General features: G+C 40.0%; 1 protein-coding gene across 5 annotated transcripts in view; it reads left to right on the top strand.

The window, feature by feature from the left end:
- The window catches only part of LOC106166043 (uncharacterized), a 30,708-nt gene extending 10,703 nt beyond the window's left edge, over positions 1-20,005 (top strand). For 3 of the 5 annotated variants that reach the window (XM_013544442.2, XM_013544444.3, XM_013544447.2), the window contains 22 exons: positions 383-627; positions 876-914; positions 1,785-1,855; positions 2,148-2,238; positions 2,533-2,616; positions 3,157-3,263; positions 3,571-3,798; positions 4,193-4,276; positions 4,523-4,676; positions 5,058-5,168; positions 5,400-5,531; positions 5,695-5,753; positions 6,111-6,312; positions 6,945-7,160; positions 7,658-7,787; positions 8,953-9,281; positions 9,592-11,061; positions 11,395-11,605; positions 13,304-13,531; positions 14,718-14,816; positions 17,146-17,322; positions 17,511-20,005. In XM_013544442.2, the coding sequence (XP_013399896.2) occupies positions 383-627; positions 876-914; positions 1,785-1,855; positions 2,148-2,238; positions 2,533-2,616; positions 3,157-3,263; positions 3,571-3,798; positions 4,193-4,276; positions 4,523-4,676; positions 5,058-5,168; positions 5,400-5,531; positions 5,695-5,753; positions 6,111-6,312; positions 6,945-7,160; positions 7,658-7,787; positions 8,953-9,281; positions 9,592-11,061; positions 11,395-11,605; positions 13,304-13,531; positions 14,718-14,816; positions 17,146-17,322; positions 17,511-18,058 (5,015 nt within the window). In that variant the 3' untranslated portion in view covers positions 18,059-20,005. The remainder of the gene's footprint in view (positions 1-382; positions 628-875; positions 915-1,784; positions 1,856-2,147; positions 2,239-2,532; positions 2,617-3,156; positions 3,264-3,570; positions 3,799-4,192; positions 4,277-4,522; positions 4,677-5,057; positions 5,169-5,399; positions 5,532-5,694; positions 5,754-6,110; positions 6,313-6,944; positions 7,161-7,657; positions 7,788-8,952; positions 9,282-9,591; positions 11,062-11,394; positions 11,606-13,303; positions 13,532-14,717; positions 14,817-17,145; positions 17,323-17,510) is intronic. The other 2 variants (XM_013544445.2, XM_013544446.2) reach the window with 2 other exon arrangements.
- Positions 20,006-21,617: the final 1,612 nt, after the last annotated feature.

Below are 21,617 nucleotides of genomic sequence, written 5' to 3' on the forward strand. Positions count from 1 at the left end.
GTTGATGATGATAATGATTGCCCCTTCCCCCCTTTTTGTTTTCAAATTATTATTATTATTATTATTATTATTATTATTATTATTATTATTATTATTATTATTATTATTATTATTATTATTGCGTATATAAGCTATTTGACTGTAATTCTGTGTTCTCTGTTAAGATTGAAAACTGACCAGCAGAATCACATAGCAAGACTGGTTTATGAGAGCTTTTAAGAATTATGGTGCCTTTGGAATATCATGCCCTATGCATAGACTGTAAGAGAGGTTTTAATATGGATGCACTTTCATTTATTTTAGCTCAATTATTGTCTATTTCTGTCATGGAAAGAAGTGTCATGCTATACATAGTATTAATCATCTTTGCTATCAATTTCAGATACCAGCTCAGATAGTGATAATGAAACTTCATACATAGCCAAGGCCAGTTCTCCCACTTCCATTACCCTTACCCCAACCAAGAAAAATAAGAAGGAAACACATGTAATCAGTGACAATAATAACAAAGGAGATAAGAAAAAAATAAAGGAAAAGAAGAACAAAAACAAAAGAACTGTTAAGGCAGAAAATGAAGATGGCAACAGCAATAGTAGTGTATCTGACAAACAGAAGAAGAAAAACTCAGTAAGCAGTAATATTTATACACATTATTTTTTTCTTGCTAATTGAGTTTTATCATAATTATTATTATAGATATTATGCTCATGAAGAAAAATGTGAACAGAAAATGTCATATTTAGTGAAGGCAGTGTTACAAAATAGTTTCAAAAAGGGGGGAGAAAGCACCAGAACTAAATCCAACCTTATTCAAACAGTATTTGTTTTGTTGGTCATTAAGTCAACTATTAACTTATCATTTTGTAAAATTCCAGAATTTCCGAGAAGGCGAGAGGAAATCTACTCGAATGAAGGTAAGCTGTTGATAAAAGTTCTGTTTATTACTTTCTGCTAGCAAGTCAAGGCAGAGGTGTGGAGGGAATTAATTCCATCTTGATATCTGTGATCTACTTAATAAGGGATTCAGTGTCAGTAGGTGCCAGTTTTAGATACAAAAATTTGTGCCATATTATAATGCCAGATCAAAATAGCACACATATTGGAAGATAACCAGGATATCATTAAAATGTTTTAACTTTTTAATAAAAAATAAATGAAATTAGTACCAAGTGTATATAACATTGTTTTTATATGTATATAAATGTTGATGAATAGATCTCCCTTACACCAATTTTTAGAGGTGATATTCAGATCGGTTACCTTGTGTGCTTTAGAAATATCAATAGTCTTTGGCTTGTAAAGATTGAAATTCATTCTGGTGGCTTACTGAGGCGTAATCTAGGATTATGCAGTGGTATCAGAATTCAATGCAGAAACCACTGATATTGATGGACTGCAGGAGTTGGATAATGTTATTAAGTCTAATGTTCCATTGCTGACGTGGCAGTAATAGGAGAAGAAACCGATGATTAACTAGAGACAAGAATTTTTATGTGAAGTTCCTTTTCTTGCGTCCTTTGTCTCTCTCTTTTTTTTTTTTTTTTTTTTTATCTTTCAAATAATTTCATCCAGGGAATAAAGGACATTCTAGAATCTGTTTGATATCTCCATTAGGTGCATTGAGTAAACATAAGAGTAGTCCACGCTGTATTTTCTGTAATCAAGATTAATAGACAATAGGAGAGAGGTAAATGTACATCATATCCTCCGAGGATTAAAGAACCAAGCTTGGCATCACCTTGTTTAAAGTCTGGGATTGATTTGGTGGGGTTTTTTTCCTGCAGCTTCCAAAGAAGGCCCCTGGGCCAGTGCTAGAAGATGAAAATGCCCAAGATCCCTGGGACTGTTCTCTGAGGTGAGTGCTTTAACTGTCTGAACCTGGGAGACTCTGCATGCAGAAATTGTTTTTGATGTGCTGCAATTGTTCAGACGTTTATGAACATTGCAGGATTTAATGGAGCATTGTTATGTTGCCTTTAATCTATACGGCATAATTCTGATGTTTTATTTTTTTTTCTCGTTAATCCAGATTGAATAAATCACAGTTTTGTTATTGATGTCTTTACTACCATGAGGCTCTTCTCTCCTGTGCACATGTTTGGAGCTGAAAAAAATTGATTTTCTCTCCCTTGATGTTTTTTATTTAGCCCATGGACAGACAGTTTTGAAGAGGCAAAAACAAACCAGTATTGTGCAGAAATACAAGATGTGGTTGCAGAGAGATATAATGGTTTACATGTGAGTTACTAAAAACCTGTTTTAGTGGTTTCCATTGATGTGTGTTGTTAGTAACAAAGCTTTTAGGCAGAAGATGCATCATTCTGTGAAAAAAAAAAAAACGTCCAAAGACATTAAACAATAATTATCCAGCACCTGCCAAATGAGTGGTAATCAAATTGTGATGATATCAGCATGTTCCCTTTTGCTCAGTTTCATTATTGTAAAAAAGATATTAAAGGTGAATTTTACATAGAGATGAACAGATATTTTAAATAGGGGATTCTCTGTTCATCTGGTTTTTCCACTTTTCAGAATGGTCCTTTGGAGGAATCTGCCCCTTTTAAGCAGCTGCTGGGTCAGCTGTACACTGTGGCCCAGGTGGCACACAACAGAAAGGTAAGCACAAAATACTGAGAAATGTTAAAGAAATTTACTTGTACTGTGTATAGGGAATGTGTTACCCTGGATCAAAAATGTAGTGTCTCGAGGAGGCAGCTTTTGTGAGATAAAAAGCATTTTCCAACGCCTATCATTGGTGTTAACTGGGCTAAAAAAAAAACGAAGTTTTACATAATTTTACCTATATCATTGTTTCATATTTGATGTCATAAAAATATTTTGGATATAATTTTGCTGTTTTGGCTTTCAGTATGATTAATAGGTTTTGTTTATATTTTGGATTATGGAAACAAACAATAGGCGTGATGTTAGGATTAACTTTTTCTCTTTGTGAACATTTTCAGTGTGCTCAATAAATTTAATAAAATTGCTGTTTCTGCAGAGGTAATGCCCTTGGCTGTAAATCGTTGGTAGTGGTCACTGGTTCCCAGGTAGATTATCTAGATATAACTGAAGTAAGTCAAGGACGTACAATGTGGGCCTTGATTTGCATTTTATTACACTAGTTGCTTGTATTTTCCATTATTTTCATTGCAGGGTTTGAAATCTTCCCAGGACATAGCAGCAAATAAAGCCATTATGGAATTCCGAGGCATCTTCATGTTAAGGCAGCAATTTGATAAAGACGATACCTTCTTTAAAAGGTAAAGTTATTATGTCGGCATGACAATGCAGCAGGCATATTATTATTGACATTGTAAATGCTAGGTATGAATTTGTTTGCATCATGTTCTTAGCCCACACTAGGGACTTGCAACTTGAATGAAAGCCTTGCGTGTCCTTATTTTGCTTGGTTTAATGCAAAGATATCTCTTGAGCTAGGCTATATATAAACCTAGTTAGGAAAGAACTTCACAGGCATTTAATGAGTCACTCTCTGATATGGATTCTTCCTTTGAATAAAATGCATAGCTTTAGCTGTTGGCTGATAGCTGTACTCTGTTTTTCTAGGTTATACCCGTTTGTGTTGTTCTATCCTAAATTTGAAGGATTGGACATTTGTGTGGACGCAGGTGCTTGTGGGAATGATGCCCGCTTCGTGCGGAGGTCGTGCCACCCCAATACAGAAGTGCGCCACCTGGTGGAGAATGGAAAGCTTCATCTTTTCCTTTACTCTGTGACGCACATTGCCAAAGGCGCAGAAATCACAATTCCCTTTGATTACAATTACCAAGACTGGTAAGTGAAGGAACTGGCTTATCATCTAAGGGAGGAAAATGGTTGTAGATCTTCCCAACTTGGCGAAATTATAATAAGGAGGCTGTAAAATGTGTTGTCAGAAGTGATTATTTAGTCCATCACATAAGCAGAGATCAATACTGTGGGTTTTAATCCAGTTTTATGTAGGTGTCTTAATGAAGTGCTATTTGCACTGGCTATTTGTGGAGAAACTATTAAGTATTGAGTTCGTGTAGACATAGTATATATTCACAGATTAACTGGTAACGAAAACTTAGAGTAATTATACAACTTCATTTATTTCTCCCTTAATAGTTTGAATGTTATCTTTTTAACAGGCAAGTCATTATTGGAGAATGTTGTTAGGATGTGTATTTGCTCATTTTCTTTGCAGTGATTATGCTGTTGAGTGTGCTTGCTGCCTGGACTCTCATCATTGTCAAGTTCTGGAAAGCAGGAAAGTGAAGAACAAAGTCAGGTAAGACTGGGATATGTTTCTTCATATGTAAGATAAGAAATATGTACCTCTTAATCTTGAGGATCATACACTGTTTCTTTGTCAAATTTTGCCGACATAAAGATGAAAATGTCATAAGTAATGCATGCCTTGTTTCTGTTATATACATGTGAAAATCACATCAATATTAAAAACTGTTAATGTTAACATAGTATTCCCTTGTGTTCTACATGACTTGCAATTGGATCACTTGTTTTGTTTTAACAGTGCTGGAAAGAAGAATAAGAGGAACAACTCGTCCAAGGAAGAGTCCGGTGGTGGGTCAGGAGATGACCACAGTTGTGTAGATGTAGTCTCGGCACCAGAGAAGAAACACAAGGGGACATCTGATAGCAGAAATGGGGAGACGCACATGGATGAGGTTAGTATAGAGAATACACTCTCTGTAATACATATGAAGCGAATTAGGATTGGGTTTGTGTGAATATGATGGTGTGATATGAGTGTTTTCTTAAGTGTAGTATCTTAATTTTTACAAAAAAAAAAAAAAAAAATTCAATGGTCAGTTGTAACTACTTTATAACAGAGTTGTTTAATCGATTCACCCATTATATCAGTTTGGTACAAATTTTGTTTATACCTCCTGGATAAATATTCAGATTTAAGCTTATGATTCAGGGGAAAATTGCAGTTGACATTTTATTGATTTCTAGTGTTTAGATTGAAAATAGGGTTAGGTTGAGTGATGTCGACAGCATGTTGATATTTGAATACAAAATAATTCCAGTTTGTTGTTTCCTAGGATCACCCGGACTCCACAGACGATGTCAATGGGGACAGCAATGCGGGTGAGGGGCCTACAGAAGACTCTCGTGCTGCAGCCGCTGCTGAGGCTGAAAGACAGAAAAACATGGTACGTCAATACAATCTAATTTCACTTCCCAGAGTTTTCTATTTCCTTATATGCCCAAGCTCACGTGTGTAAAAGTGATGGTTATGACCACAATCTTAAACCTCCTGTGTATTAATCTGCATGGAAAAACATAAGAACAAAAATGGCAATATTTGTTATTGAAACAGCAAAGATAGTTTGGTTGAGGTGAATAAATTGCATTCGTGTTGTAATTTAACTTAATTTTTGCAGTCTCGAGAGGAAAGAAAGATGGATGCCATCATGAAGGCTTTTGAGAAGCTAGCAAAGCGAGAAGAAAGGCGAAAAGAAGCCTTGGAGAGACTTGCATTAAAGAAGCAGAAGCAAGAAACAGAAAAGAAAGAGGTAAAATGACTGATCTTTTCTTTTTGTTTTAATTACAATAACTTCATTTCTGTACACGTTTGGAAAAAAAATTTCAATTGAGTTGGACCATTGTCATTTTGAATTGGGTGTCTTTTTAGCTTATACTGGAAGCAGGTATTATGTGTTCTTTGTACTTTTGTAGGAAAAGAGTGAAAAAAGTGAAGAGGACCAGCCAAAAGAAAAGCCCAAGCCTCCTCAAAAGTAAATTTGATAACTTTTTAAACAATTTTAGGATTGAAGGTTTCCAGTTTCTTTGCTCACAAAAAATTTATAATACTAGTCTTGATATTTAAACATAGATCATTATGAAAAATTTTGATGTCTTGACCCAATTAAACCACCTTTTGTGGCACTTAAGATGTCAACTTTCATTTATAATTTTCAACTTGTTCAACACGTTTAAGTTTTGCTGATCAACAAGTGACTTGTGGGTGAATGGCCTTAACGTATTTGCATTATTGTAATGTGTGAAGACTGACATTCTCCAGTCAGAAGTTGATTGAAGCATAATAGGTTTTAATATTCGTATTACATGATTTTATTTTTTTATCACTACAGGAAAAAGGGTAAACGTGGCAGTGCCACACCAGCTCGGCGGCGGAGTCGTAACATCAGCGGGAACTCTCACTACTCGGACTCCGTACTGTCTCCTGATGAAGGCAGTAATCTCAGTATGCCAGGGACAGGGGTGGCGCCACCACAAGACGGGCCACAGTTGACACCAGCCGAAAGAGCCTTCCGCTTTCCAAAGACCAAAAAAGTAAGTGTGTGTGCTAGCAGTATGTGCTGATGGGTCAGAACTTCACCCTAGCATGATAAAGCTAGTGCCTGTTAAGTTTAGCTTAAAGATAAAACACTTGGTCATAAGAAGGTTAATTGAGAAGTGGTTAGAGGAAAATAATCTGAATTTTTACTCCTGTTCAGGATTGATCTAAAATGAATATTTCAAGATTGATGGTTGGTGATGAAAATTATCCTCGAAGCAGAACTGATTAAAAAGGAAGTTTTCATTGTCATTTTGTAATTTGAGTAAACAAAGATGGGGGAAAAAACCCCTCCCAGTGCCAGAGGTGCAAGAGCATATAGCCAGGATTGTATTTCTTTGGGTTGGAGAGGGAAATAAAAACGCTTGCTGAAAATATGATAAGGGAGGCCAAATGATTATTCTTTGGTTTCTGCTCTTGAAGCAAGTACAGTATGGCATTTCTCTCAGATGTAGTTTTAAGTGGTATACTAAGAGTTTTCTCATTAGAAAGGGTTGCAGCTGGGGTGTACATCCTGCATGCAAAAAAGATGTGAACTTTACTCTAAATTGTGCACATATTTTAATGTTCCAGTGAAAAATAATGACAGTCCATTTAACACAAACTGTATTTTTTTCCTTCATCCTAGCATTTGATGAATGAGTGGTTGAACGAGAAGAGCCAGGACCTCCAGAGGCCGCTCAGTGTCAAGACGGAGCCTCTGGAGGTGACCACGGAGACTGCCGACTTTGTCATGTGTGTGCCCAGCCCCCATTCCATGTCCCTGAACCACCTACGCAGAGGGAGCTTCTCCTCCAGCCAAGGGAAATCCAACCTGGAAGCCAGCCTGGGCTCGGCCAAGAAGGTTTTTTTTTATTATTTTATTTATTTTTGTGTGTGTGTATGTTTGTGTGGGTGGTGATCATAGTGTGCAAATGTGGGATGCCCATTTGTGCTGATATTATGCCCGTTAATGCATGGATGAGATTTTTTCAGACTGTCCGTGGTTTTCCGACTTTTTTGGGAATGCAGGAAGTCTCATCTCGTCAAAGTCTCATGTTAATAGAATCTTGTGGTATATTGTTTTATGTCTGGATATATGCCAGCTTTTCTGTCTAGTTACCATTTCCAACCCAAAATGATCATCAATTTAGTAGAAGCCTTCTCAGGTCAGAAGGTTTTCCAAAAAGTTTTTTTCATGGGCAATAGAAACTTGTTTTAGGTCAGGATTAATAGATATGTAGACACAACAGATAATTGTTTTCATTCATCCAATACTTGCTGGCTAACAGTGTACAATAAACATATTTGTTAAGAAAATTTAAACATCAGAGTCCAATTAATGATCTGTTTTATTTGCAGCGTTGGCTTCGGCAGGCCATGTTTGAGAGTAACAATAGCATCAGCAGTGAGGGCGGCTCCCCCGTGCATGAAGGGACCAGCCCCAATCCTCATGCCAATATTCCAAGTCCAGGCTCTTCTCCACAACCAGGTAGGGAAACCAATACTTTCCCAGGGATATTTTTTGTGTCATATGCGGTATGTGTAATGTACAAGGAAAGCAACAGAGTTTAGTAAATGTACATGTATAAAATGATAACAGTACTATTTGATGTTTGGAATGAGCCCATTGCAAAAAAAATCTAGACTTGAGCCTAATGAAATAATTCTTTGGTGGCATATTTAGTTGAAAATTTGTACACACTAATTATGTTTTTAGCATCTCGGCACATTTTTATGAAGCACCTGCTTTTTATTATCACTTTCAAGATATACAATTAACGCACAGCTTCATTAATCAAGAAGTCGTTAATTCTCTTTCAAAACAGGTATGAGTGTGAGTGTACAAGCACTAACGCACAGGCAAGCAGGGGGACACACACTATTTCCAATGATGTGAATATTATATAATTTCTGGGAAGTGTCATTAATTTAAAGTCATAATAACGCTTCGTTTTGGCCAAAAATTGGATTTTCCTGGAAAAAAAAGGCAATTTTCCCGTACTTACCAATGGTCAACGACCCCATTCCTGCATTCAAAGTTAATCCAGGGTTTTTTTCCCTAAACTTACGGTTTTTTGTTTAAATCTCTTAAGAGATTTAAACTGACGGAGCCCTCTCTGACATTGCTTAGTCACTGGTGACCCACTTAAAACCGCGGGAAAAGCAGACAACAACAACACTATATTACAATAAAATAAGATTCATGAGATATATTCGTCTTTTTGTTAAAAATGCATTTATATCCACAATTTGTGCCATTCTGGGCTTTTCGTTATCCGACGCACTGTACAAAAACTCCGCAACTTACGTCTGCATCAATGCGTTTCACGCCATGTTATTTTGGTCTCGAATGAACGCGAGAATCCGCGTGATACCCTTACGTCATTAGCAACGGATGCCTTGACGACCGGGAAGAAGGGCATCGAAAGCCTTATTGACAAGCACAGATTTTAGTTTTACTCCAATAACGGCCGTTTTAGTGGTAAAATACAATAGAATATATTTCCATGCGTTGTTTACAATGTATTTCTTGCGGAATTTTGTATCTCAAAGGAAGAGTTATTATTGCTTTAATTTCATCCCTTTTCATTTATCATGAAATCATTGAGACTATTATTATTATTATTATTATTATTATTTTCTATTTGTTTCAGTGGATTTTGTGACACCATTAAAGAAGCGGCGCCTGGCCAGGGAGTCCATTTCCTCCGAGAGTGGCATCTTGCCCCCAACTCCGTCCACCCCCTCCACTGAGCCTATCCACATAGGAGCAGGAACATCCGAGACTGTACCATCACAAGCCACTGCAGTGACAGCAGGGTTAGACAGTAAAGACACTCTGGCAGGGGTCTCTGTTGAAAGAGTAAAGCCCTCAGCAACTGTTAATTTTGCTACTCCCGAAGTAGAGGCTAAAACCAGGAATGGGTTCAGGACGCAGTTTTCACCCATGACACCAGTGACACCTAGTGATAATTTGTTTGAAGTAAGTTTGAAGGATGTTTTCGTTATTGGACAAAATGACTGTGCCAACATACTACTAGTATTGCTAGTTAAATACAAAGGCAATTTTTTCCCTTAGTGGAAGTCTATGAGTAACAGATGTTAATACTGTAGTGAGTGACATGATTATATCACTTTTTTAACAGAACTTTACTGTAAACATGTTTAAAATATTGCTACTTGAATAATTCCTTAAAATAAGATCTGTATAGATGTTATCCAGTGTAGCTTAATACATAGATCGTGACAGATTCAGTGAAGATATTTAGTCATTTCTTCTCTCTTTATTTTAGAAGTTTAGCAGGCTGTCAGATGAAGGTCAAGGTGGAGACCTCAGGCACCAGGAGTCCACGGAGAGTGAACTTTCAGAATCCATATTAAACCGGCGGAAATCTGCATTAGACCTGGAGTCCGACAGTGAAAAGATAAGTGGGAACAAATTGGACACTGAAGGTGACAGTGAAATGGCCAGTAACACAGGCCCTGGGGCAAACCCTGGCTGTTCCAGTGAAAATAGTGAACAGAATGAAAATGCCATGTACGAGAGACATAAAGAGGATGTGGAGATTACCTCAAGGACTTCAGTTGATTCTAAAAGACCTGATGATGTACTTAATGATAACAGAGTGGAGGAATTCAGTGATAGTGACACTGCCATGCAGACAGATCAGGCTAGTAGCTCTGAGCTTATCACTGCAGGATTATCATCATCATCGTCGTCATCGTTATCGTCATCATATTTGAGTAGAAAACCAGAGCCAATGGAAGTGGTAACAGAGGCTGCCTCTTCGAATACTACAAATCAAAGACTGCCTGAAATGGACAGCCGTCTGTTACAGGACCAGGAAGGGAATAGAGCAGGAACCGCATCCATAGACTGTGAAAGGGAGTGTCTACCTGAGGGGGCAGAGCAGCAGGAGGCGGAGAGTTCACAGGTGCCCCCGGTGGAATGTTCAGACTCCGTACAAGAGAGGCTGGACGACAGCATGGAGGTGGACTCCAGCTCGCGGACAGTGGACATTGGGGAGAACAGCATGGATGAGGAAAAGAGCGTGAGCTCCAGTAACGTGGCCGAGTCCAGTTACAGGGCTGGCGGTGAACAGATAGACACTTCCTCCTCCTCCTCCGGCGTGGTTGACCGGAGCCGGGAGGACAACGTGGCCATAATCAGCACAACATCCAGCACAGATAAGTGCACCAGTGCCCAGGGAATGAACGCTGCAGATGTCAGCTCGAGCATCACGGAGGCGGTGGACAGCGAGTACACCAGGTTCAGGTCGGATTCTGTGTCCAGTTCTGGTGACCAGTGCAGCAAAGAGTCTGTCAGTTCAACGTTCTCCCCCAAGAAACGTTTCTGCCAGTTGGCCAGCATGGAGTCCAGTGTGTCTGAGGGAGTGGGGAGCAGTGCATTGAATGAGGCGCAGCCTTCCTTGCTGCCTGCCACAGTGGAGGCCACATCCAATTCAGTACAGGAGCCGATGACAGGCGGGCAAGTGCCAACGGAAAGTGGTGCATTTTCTGTGGAGTCGTCTGTGTCCAGTTCCACCCTAAATACAATGGCATTACAGCAGCAACAGCAGCTGTCTTCACATTTTGGTGCTGTGGGCACGTCGGTGGTGCCAGGGATGTCAGTGGGTGTGGCCACAGTGTCAGCAACAGTGACCCCAGCTATGGGGACTCCAGGGGAAGTGAGCTCCACAAGTGGGTTGAATCCCACAGCAGGGTCACCACCCACGGCACCGCCACCACCATCCAAGAAAAAGGTAACTTGGTTTCTTTGATAGAATTTTTATTATGGTCCTTTTAAACAGCACTTACAGACATATTACTTTTTTTTTAATTATCTGATAAGTTAGTGCATTTTAAGATGTACAATTTGTAAGTGGTGTTTTTATGTGATTTCATTAAATAGGAAGTAGTTTTCAAAAGAAATATTGTTTAAATCACAGTAAATTTAACTGCTGAATTTTAATAAATTCCTCATTCTTCAATGAAAAATGTTCTTCCATTAAATGGTGCAGTTTAGTGTGTTTGATTGCCAATAGGTGTCACCACTTTCATCAAATAACCAATTAGTTCTCGTTTTCTCCCACCAGGTGTCTCTGTTGGAGTACAGAAAGCGGCGGAAGGACAAGGGCATTGACTCAGCTAGCAACAGTGCCAGTTCCACCCCAACCAAGACCCCCTCCACCCCAGGGTTCCCCTCCACGTCCCCCAGGCTGACGGGGCCCGTCTCCTCACTCCCCTCCCTGCCTTTATTTGACAGTGGCATTCCAGCAAGAGAGGGGGAGAGACCAAATATAGGAAGTGAGTACCTTGCATAAGCAACATAGGAAGATATGTATATCTTTAAAAAGATAATAAATATATATACATATATAAAGTTTGGGGTTGTTGTGTGGAACTTGTGCTGGTCATAACAGCAGGTGCAATCAGATAACTGTCCTTATCATTTCCTCTCTCTACAGTGAGGGGACTCTAATGGGGACTTGCTCCAATTGTTTCTATCATAAGTAACATGTTTTGGTTTATATAATGGGTCAAGGTTTGTGGGGAAAGTCATTTTTTTTCCTATTTGAGGATGATAAGATCAGTCACTGTAAACACCTGTCCACAGGGTTGTTTATCTTCTCTTTTGATGTGGGAAGAAAATAATGCATTGCTTGGCCTGCCTCCCTATCTCTCCATCTTCATCATTTCTACACCATATTAATCTTTCCAATGATTTCCAAGTCACTGTTAACCATATCGGACTGTTGCTCTACATTGTACCTAAAGAGGAAAAATCAGGATGTTTAAGTCAACCACACATTGTAGTCAAGGTAGTCATTTCAACTGGAAGATTAAAAGGCACTCTTCTGAAAGATAAGAACAAATTGGTTGTAGCTTAATCCCATTTTATTTGCGAGGCGAATGCTTAATCATAACCTTAAAGCGCCTTTGTCTGAATACTCTGCCGCCTTTTTAGTATCAAATGCCTGGGTTTGTTCCTTGAGAATACACCTGTTATTATGGGATTTGGGGAGGAATGACAAATTAATTGTCAACAGCCAGCTTGGGACAATTTATTCAATGGTCTGGGTGTCTTTATCTGGGGATCATGCTTTTCTTTCCAATGCATGACTTCGTGCTGCAAATTATCCTGAAAGGCAGAGCTGTGTGAGAGGTCTTGTCACCTGGATTTTGTTTGTCCCCTTGCCCCTGTGTTCATAACAATCTCCTCCAGTTGTTTTTGTCACTGGCTAATCCCGGCTTAAGAGTCCCCCTCCGCCCTCCTAATTCCAGCCCCAAGCACGGGTTACATATGGGCAAGGGGGTTTTGTGCTCTGGGTAAATATGTGCGTAAAAAGACCTGTAGTATTGGTGTGAAGTGAGGGAAACATTACCAACTTAGGGAGTTAAATCAGCATACAAAGGCTTCAGGTATTTTTATGTGACCGGAGTCTGGGTGGGCATGGAGAAAGACTGTGGCCGTCTTAATGAGGCTGGCGTTGAGAGTGCCTTCCTGACTCGGCTCTCTTGTTGTTCACTGAGCTGTGTAATATCCGTGTATTCTGTATTGGCACCAGAGGGATTTATTGACAATTTTCATGGACAACAGTAACAAGGAGTAACAGTTAAATCCCACCTCTTGTAGACATATTTCATGCGAAGTCTGCGTGTTGTTTATTTTTCCCCTGCCTATTGTATCTAGGATATGCTCTGCATTGAGCTGGGTACATTTATTTGCCTAATTCTGCTGCCATAAAATATTTGAATGGGTTTAGTGACATTTATTTGAGGCCAGACCTTTTTCTTTCTATAGAAAAAGACCCCATATTTTTTCTGCACCAGTTTGGAAGTCTTAAGAAAAATTAATTTGTCAATTTCTCCTCCATTTTATGTACTAATAAGTTCTTAGGCAGTTAAAAAATATGCCAAGTTTATTTATCCACTATCATTTATTTTATGATATTTCAAGCAGCGTTGAAAAAAAAATATTCTTAAGTTATTTTCCATCCACAGATTTGGAAGAAAAGTTGAAAGCTGTTTTGGCAGCAAACAGAAAAAATGACAGTGATGTCCGATGGAAACCACCATCAGCAGCAGCCACCTCCTCCGCGTCGTCGACAATAACAGCACCATTTCCACCAGAGCCAAAACCACCACAGAAACAGCTCAGCTTGACAGAGAGACTGAGGATGGAGTTTGGGTTGGACGATGAAGAGGAAGAGGAAAAACAGCATTGGACAGGTACATTAACACTGTCATCGCTTACTCTTGTTATAAGGCATCAGTTACAAAAAAAAAAAAATTTCTTTTTTTTTTTTCAAAAGTATATTTGCAATCAAAAAAGATACCTGGATGATAAACTTTTTGCATTTAATCCCCCCCCCCCTCGCCCCAAATAAAATCTGCGTAGACAGTTGAACCTGTTTGCCAGACAAAGTGGAAAAGGGCACAATATTATCACCTGTCTTGATGCTGACCAGGAGTGGTATGACAAAGGATGCTGGACTGATGAGAGCAGTTTTAGTAGAAGTAAACCCTTTGTCCACTTAAACATGAATACACTGATATCACCACTGGACAATGTCCGCTTTCTCTCCTATACAAATCACTATATGAGGCCTAAATCCTCCCCTATCTCCCCGGGCCCATATTTCACTGTCAATTATTTCCCCGGTGCTCTTAATAACAGTGTATCAGACTAGTTAGGGATTGATTATCTCCAGTGATATCTGCTCCAATCATGAGGTAGGACAGCAGTGAATTAGTTGTCCATTATGTCAGGGTGTAATTGGCCGGCCAGTTATGTCACCTCTGGCGTTATTTCCCTGCTTGGATCACCTGGGTGGCCTGCAGTGAGCTCTCAACCCATGCTGGACACTAAGTAGCCACCCAGCTGGCTTCTGCCTTGCTGGTCATAATTACTGTATGCTTACATTAATAACTCGGGAGTCGAGCCTGCTGCTATTGCTGAATGGGAAGTGATGAGTCCGGTCTTATCAGCTGCTCACACACACACGCGCACTTCTCTTTCACTTGTAATCACGTAAGGTCCAAGTGGGCATACCAGGGGACGTCCAGCAAGTGGGAAAACTTGCTGTGTTTTAAAGCAAGATAGTCACCTATCTTTTCTGTCGTTTATTGAAGACCATTATACATTTCACTACCCTTCTGCGTGATGACTAGCAAATTGTGTTTTAAGGATAGTTTGCTTCTAATGAACAAAAAAACTTTAGCCATAATTGGCAGAAACAAATTATTTGTAGATGTAAGTCAGAGTTATTACACGATGATATTTTTAATGTGATATAAAAGTAGATTATGCCAATAGCTCAGCGCATTGATGAATAGATGTTATACAAATGACTCAATTTTACACATAACATAGCAACAGCAATGAAGGGAGCACTTTCTCCTTGCTTTGTTACAGCAGAGCACCACCGCAGTCCAAGGCGGCATTCAGACACCCCTCCTCCCCCACCCCCTCCTGACCATCCCCCTCCACCACCCCCAGGGAAACCTGCAGATGGTGAGTGACGGGCTTGCTGTGTGCATTCCTTGCTTGCTTTTTTGTACAAGCTATTTATTATTTTTATTTTTTCATAGACTTACTTTTGAGTGATTTAATCTTAAATTTGTAGTTGCTGCTCTAGTTGAAGTGGTAAAGATACTAATTGTAGTATTGTTGAGTTGTGTGTATTTCAGTTGTGGTGTTAAATTGTTTTATCTTTTTTCATATATTTCTGAAATGCCATTGGCATTCATACGAGTTATTTCTTCCTTGTTTATTCGCTTCATCAGTGTTTTTATGAGGAAAATCAAAGTAAAACTGAATCTTCATTTCAGTATATTTTTTGTTGAAACTAACACACATTCACAGAATAATAAGTGGAAAAGAATAATTTTATTTCTTTCTTTGGTACAGTAGTATCTTTTGGGTGGGTATTCCATGGGTGGCCAACGTCTTCAGCTGTTCATCTGTTGTGGCTATGGCCCACTGCGTGCATTATACAGTATGAAATGAAAATTGACGGAGGAAGTCCTCGAAACAAATGTGAGCGCTTGCGCTCTGACATTGTAAAAGGGTGTTATTTGTTTTGATCCCCAATCTGTCTTGCAATTTGGCAGATGGGTAATTTTGAGGGGAGGTTTCCTGCGGGGAAAAAAGCGTTTTTATCCAAACCAAGTGAACCTTTGTCTTTTTTAAGTTCTAACTTGGTTACATATATACGTGTCAGATGGCTTGAACCTTTGCCAGGTTGCGTGTTAGTGTGCTAAAAACGATATTTTGGCAGTTCTTTGTGTGTAGCACCAATTTGACACCGTTTTGTCATGCGAAATTCTTGTAAGAGGGGATATTTTTTACCAGTGCCAGCAGCAATAATCAGATGTCCCTCAGTCTTCAACATATTCATCGTGGCAATTCAGAATTTCATTTTAACATGTTGCTTTTGTGCCAGTTGTGTCATGTGTTGCTTTGAAGTCTAGTTTTGATATCATTGAATGTATGTGGAGCAATATAGAGCAATCCAATGTTTTCATGCCTGTCTGGTTAACAGATAGGGAGCAAGGCGAGTTACGAGTTCTCACTGCCAAGCACGCCATCGTATATTGGTGGCCATATCACGGGGCTTTGTCTCTCGCAGTTCTCGTCAAACCCTCACATTGTCCCCCTTTGACAGGCTGCTCTAGTCTCAGCAAGACAGTTGCATGACTGGACCAGGCGTGATGTTATCTTGTCATGGCGGTGTCATGGTGACCAAGTGTACTGTTACAGGGAAGGAGAGGGGGGAAATTGAGCTGTAATCACCTTTGTCATGAGATCTCTCACTGTGTTTTGAGAGAGAGAGAGAGGGAGAGAGAGAGGGAGAGAGAGAGAGAGAGAGGGAGGGGGGGTAAATACCACAGGGCCTAGCTATACTTGACATGGATCTCAGGACTGCAGCTAAAAGCGATGACTGCTGTGTTGATCAATGGTTCTGGCTCCACACAGCCGCTTATCACTGAAAAACTCCCTCAATGCCATCCTACCACCTTAGCTTTATACCTTTCTTTTAATTGCATAAGGCCAGCCGTGAAAAGTTTCCCTCGGCAGGAGACTTTGGGGCAAGGGAGGCAGCTTTAGCTCGTGAAGTCAGGAAATTGCAACTCCTTCACAATGGTGCTACTTGTGAGCTTTGTGGAAAAGTTAATCAAACTTGTGCTTGGACTCCATGGTATTGTTGGACTGGGGAGGGGATTTGTAGCACATTAGTGGCTTGACCGGTTAAATGACCATTAACTCTGGAGTGGTGCCCTTTCAGTTTCTGTGGGGAACTGTCTGTATGTTGACCACACAAGCTTTTTAACTCTGGTATCTTACAGCTTTTATAACACTGCAATTCTCATGCCAATTAAACTTATACTTGCTGTAGGTTCCCTCGAGTGTTTCAATAGATAGCATTTTCTCTTTTCTTTTTTTTTTTTTTTTTTAAATATTAATTTTGATAGTTTGAATATTGATAATTTTATTTGTTTGGTTATTTTGCATGTGTTGTAGAGTATTTTATGTACATTGAGCCTGTGACTTGTTATATAAAAGAAAACTCTCAAAAAGCTAGATGTAGTCTTTAGATTTTCAGACTCAGTTAGACTCAGCGTAGAGTGCTGGGATACAAGCTTGGAGATATTTTATGGGAATTTTTATTTCAAAAACTAGAATTTCTTTCTTTTTCTGGATTGTATTGGTAGGCCACTGGAAGATAAAGTTATCATTGGAAGTATATATCAAAAAAAATCCTTGAAATATTCACTTAAATAATGGAAAAAATTGTTCCAGTCTGCAGCTATGTACATCTATACATGCTTTATATCTTCAGATCCCGGCTCCAGCCAGATGCGATTCCTACCTTCCCAGGGTCGGCCATGTGGTGCCCCACCCCCTCAGATGGTGCCTCCACCCCCTGCAGCTGTGGGCCACCCTATACCATCTCTGATACCAGGGATGCCACCAAATGTAGCCTATGCTACACAGCCAGCACCTTTCACTCAACAAGGTAGGGACACAGGCTTATAGCTGGTGAGCTCTTGGAATTTGAACAGGATGTAAATGTGATTTGAATAACATGGAAAGTCTTTTTAGTTTTTCTCCCAAGGTAGAAGGGTAAAAATACCTCTACACTGATAAAACAGGGAAATAATTACTTCATTTTAATCTTAAAAGATAATTGTTTTTCTGTTGCAGGAGGGATAGCAAAGGGTCCTCCCCACTACCCCCCTCCCCCCAGTAGAGGGGTGCCAGTACAGACCCTGATGCCAGGGACACCCAAGGGGTACAGTACAGGTGGACCAGAGTTACAGCACACTCCTGCCTTCTCCACAGGAGTTCAACAGCAGCAGCAGCAACAACAACAACAACAGAAACAGCAGCAGCCACCTTATGCATTTACACAGCAGCAGCAGAGCAGTCAGAGTGTGGCGTACCCACAGTCTGTAGTGACTTTCCCTACGCAGCCCCCCCAGAGGAGCCGCACGCCCCCGTCTGCTGGCAGCACAGTTGGAGGTGGGGGGACGCCACAACAGGGGCCTCTGTTACCTCTTCCACAACAGCAGTCAGCTCAGCAACAACAACAACAACAGCAGCAGCAATCTGGGTACAGCAGAGACCAACCCAGACCCATACCATCACTGCTCTCTCTGAACACTGCCCCTGCACCAAGCTTATTGAATACGCCTCCACCCAGTTCAAACTTTAAGAGTCGATTTGGTTCTGGAAAGAAGAAAAGATTTTGAAATGGATTGCAGGGCCTCTTCTCGCGTGATTGTGTAATTGTTAATTATACACATAGTGTTGCTGAGATAATTTCAGTAACAACGATATTCATGCTTTAGAAAAAAGAAAACAGTCTGTCTTTCTTGTTGTTTTACGTACAACAAGGAATTGCTTTTTTGCAAGTTGGGTAAGAAAGATGAAAACACGTAATTGTTTTTAAATGTACAGCCTATTTAAGGACATCCTCTTCTACATCTTGCATGTAAGAGATAGCCGCAGAGGTCTCCTAACTGCCATGGACCGCCAAGGTCCCTCTTGTACAAACCTGCCACCGCCCTGTAAATGTGACTTGTATATAGATCTAGGTGGCTGTAGCTCCTCGGCTTCGGTGATGTATATTGAACGCTTATTTTTGTTTGTACACAGTAGTGAAATGGTTGTACAGCGCTTCAGTGAGGTGAACTTCGAATCATACTGTTTAGTGTACATAGGTTTACACTATTATTTAGTGTATATAGGATTACACCGTGTGCTTAGTTGTGTATGTACAGATAGTAGATAACTACCCAGCCATAAGCGCTAGGTAGACGTTCTCAATGACATTTGTCAGTGACGCATAAATATTACTATATATGTAAATGTCACAGAGATTGTCTGTAGTTACGCGTGTAAATAACAGTGCGGACGGTCTCCTCGGTGAAACGAGACCCAAGCCTAATTTGTACATAGGAATAATTATTAGTATTTGTACTGTAGTTAGTTTTGACGGTTCCGTCTTTCAAGTCTTTCAGTGCCTCGTGGCCGAGGTTCCTAGTTTAGCTGCAGAGGAAGCGTGGAGCGGTGTGTTGCTGGACTGTTCTGTAACAAGTACGAAACACACGATCACACGTCTTCACATGCACATGTACAGTCGGGCACTGCTTTGGCTGCCTATTCTTAGAGCAAAGTTTATTTTGTAAGTCAGATTAATTATGATACGCCCGTGATTTAGGCGATGATTTCACTGTTGAAAAGGTTTGAATACTGCTTGTACGTCTAATCCGTTTCTTGTTCAATTTGGCAGTAGTGCGCTTCTTTGGGAAGTCGACCCCCCTCTCCCCCCTTCCTTTTCAGGTAAAATGTCTCACTTGGATGTTAGATGGAAGGACTTAGTGGTGAGAAAGTGGAAGTTACGTTCACCCCATTGTCCGGTCATTACAAGGCCATTATGTCGTTGAACAATGCCTCGTCGTGTCAGCTTTACGCTTGTGACCATGCGAGGGGAAAAGTGTTATTTTGAATTTCCCCCTCGTTTTCCACACACGCACACCTGCGCGGGCTCCCCGGCTTGTCGGCAAAGTTGAAAAAGAAAACAAGGTACTTTGAGCGCACGTTCACTGGCAGCCTGATTTAATGGGAGTTGATTTGTGAAGAAAGAGAGAAACGTCCCAAACCAACCGTGAAAGAGACGAACAAACACGACGTTTTGATTGACACAGGTGTGCGTGGATTTTTGGCAACTATTTGACGGGAGGTTTTTACTTCTTGATTAGGTACGGAGAAGAAAGGCCAGTAATTGCAGGTCCCCACATGATCATGAGTCGTCTGTCACACTGGCATAAAAAAGACTAAATTCCCTGTGGAAATTGTTTAAAGATCACAACAATCGTATAGAAATTCCGTTTACATTTCATCTGCGGATTTTAATTTGTTTTATTATAGTCGACAGCAACAACGGAGAGGTTTGTTTTGCCGCTCGGTCCTTCCATCTAATGGTTACTTATTGTTTACTTACCAAACAAGCGCTCAATGGCTTATTGCTCACTGTTATTTGTCTGTTGTAGCTCCGATCTCCTAATTGTAGTCTGTGAATTCCGTTCGAAATGTCAACAACTCTGATTTGGATGTATCATAATGAAACGGTTATTTCTGATGAAAAGAAAAAGATCAGTTTTACGTATAATAAAACTTATTCTTGGTAAAAAGAACCTACAATGAAGCTTTGAATTTTTGTGTAATGTTGCAGACGCGATGACAATGTCATAACAAATGCAGGAAATACCAGACCACTAATGCTATTAATACGCAGGGCTGGGTAAACAGGCCCCCAAGGAGGAGTTTTCACCGCGCAGGTGTGGGGGAAGGCGACAATAGGCCAGAAATGATGGAAGTTTTGACAGATATAGTTTTCACTGTTGATAACGTCATTTTACCAGGAATTCAAAGTGAAACGGTGGCGATGTTTCAAGGTTGTTGGGTTTTCCTAGATGTCACGCGTTAAGAAACCTCTGGTATATCCCGTTAAAGCCTTGGTGTGACGGTATTCTAGCCAAGGCATTGTAGCTGAGGGCGCATTGTCTAGATATCCCCCCCGAGCGAATGTGCTCAGCTGCGAAACACCTGCAGCCTCGCCTAACTTCTTCACATTGCAAACCTTCTTGCAGTCGGCTGAGCAGCGCAGACAAACGATCACTGTTCTCAATGCAGCCTTCCGCTCGACGACTTTGACTTGCTGATCGTTTCCCACCGTTTGAAACGGCCCGCCGTGCGATGTTGTGATCGTTGCCAACAAGCTAGAAGGCGAAACGGGACGTACCTTTTTTCGCGCGGCAAACAGCCTTTGACTTTTTATCTTTGAAAGCTGTTTTCACACCGCATTCCGGCGGACCCCACTTCTTGGCGTTTTGTGAACACGTGCGCCACTTTTTGTTTGATAAAAGTTGCATAACAGCTCGGGGAAAAAGTTTCAACTTTTACCAGATTAAGAAGTTGTTTGTGGAAACGGATATTCCTAAAAACCATTTTAGAAAAGAAACATTAATGAAACACTTGCAAAAAATTAAGTACATTTCGTTTATAAAATTGAAATTTTATTTAAATGTTTTTAGAACATGCCAATATTTAAAAAAGAAATCCAGAGAAGTAAAAGTGGTGTTGTGTTTTGTATATCTTCATAGTTTGTGGATTTGTGCCGAATTAGTCGAAAAAGTGGCAAAGATTCCTTTCGGCTTTATTGTTCGACAACAGCTGTCTTTTCTACAGTACATCTGAACTCGTAGTTTCCGCCGTAATGGGTATTCTCTTTCTGAACATCTTCGCTACTGGTTTTACTCTTTTACTTTCTGTGTATGTATATTTTCAGCGTTAAACTTATTCTGTTTTAGTACAAGTAATGTTGTTTTTAATGCAAGGAGAGGTAGCATCTGTAAGAGACATTTCAGTTTAAAAATTACAAGATAATAAGCGATAACGTCATGGACGTGCGTTAGTATATGACATAATAATTATTTGTGTTGATATTGAGCTTTTTGCTCTCCCGGCTGCACATTTAAAGAAAAAAGAAAGCCTTGAATATGTTGTCTTAAGACTGTTGAAAAACGCTATGTTATTATTTTCAACAAATAACCAAAGGGGGGGGGGTTACTGAAAGATAAAAAAAGTCACCCAACAGCTGCTCCGGCATTTGTTACTGTTTCCCCGCAGGCTGCGCGGTGCCTTACCATGTACAATTACATTTATTCAAACCGCAGTCCCAATTTTAATTTTCCCAAAAGTTAAAAAAAAAAATTAAAGTATTCGAGTATGATCTACGTTATATCA

The sequence above is a fragment of the Lingula anatina genome, chromosome 6 (assembly GCF_051362555.1).
Source record: "Lingula anatina isolate TDL-2025a chromosome 6, LinAna3.0, whole genome shotgun sequence".
Lineage (NCBI taxonomy): Eukaryota > Metazoa > Brachiopoda > Lingulata > Lingulida > Lingulidae > Lingula > Lingula anatina.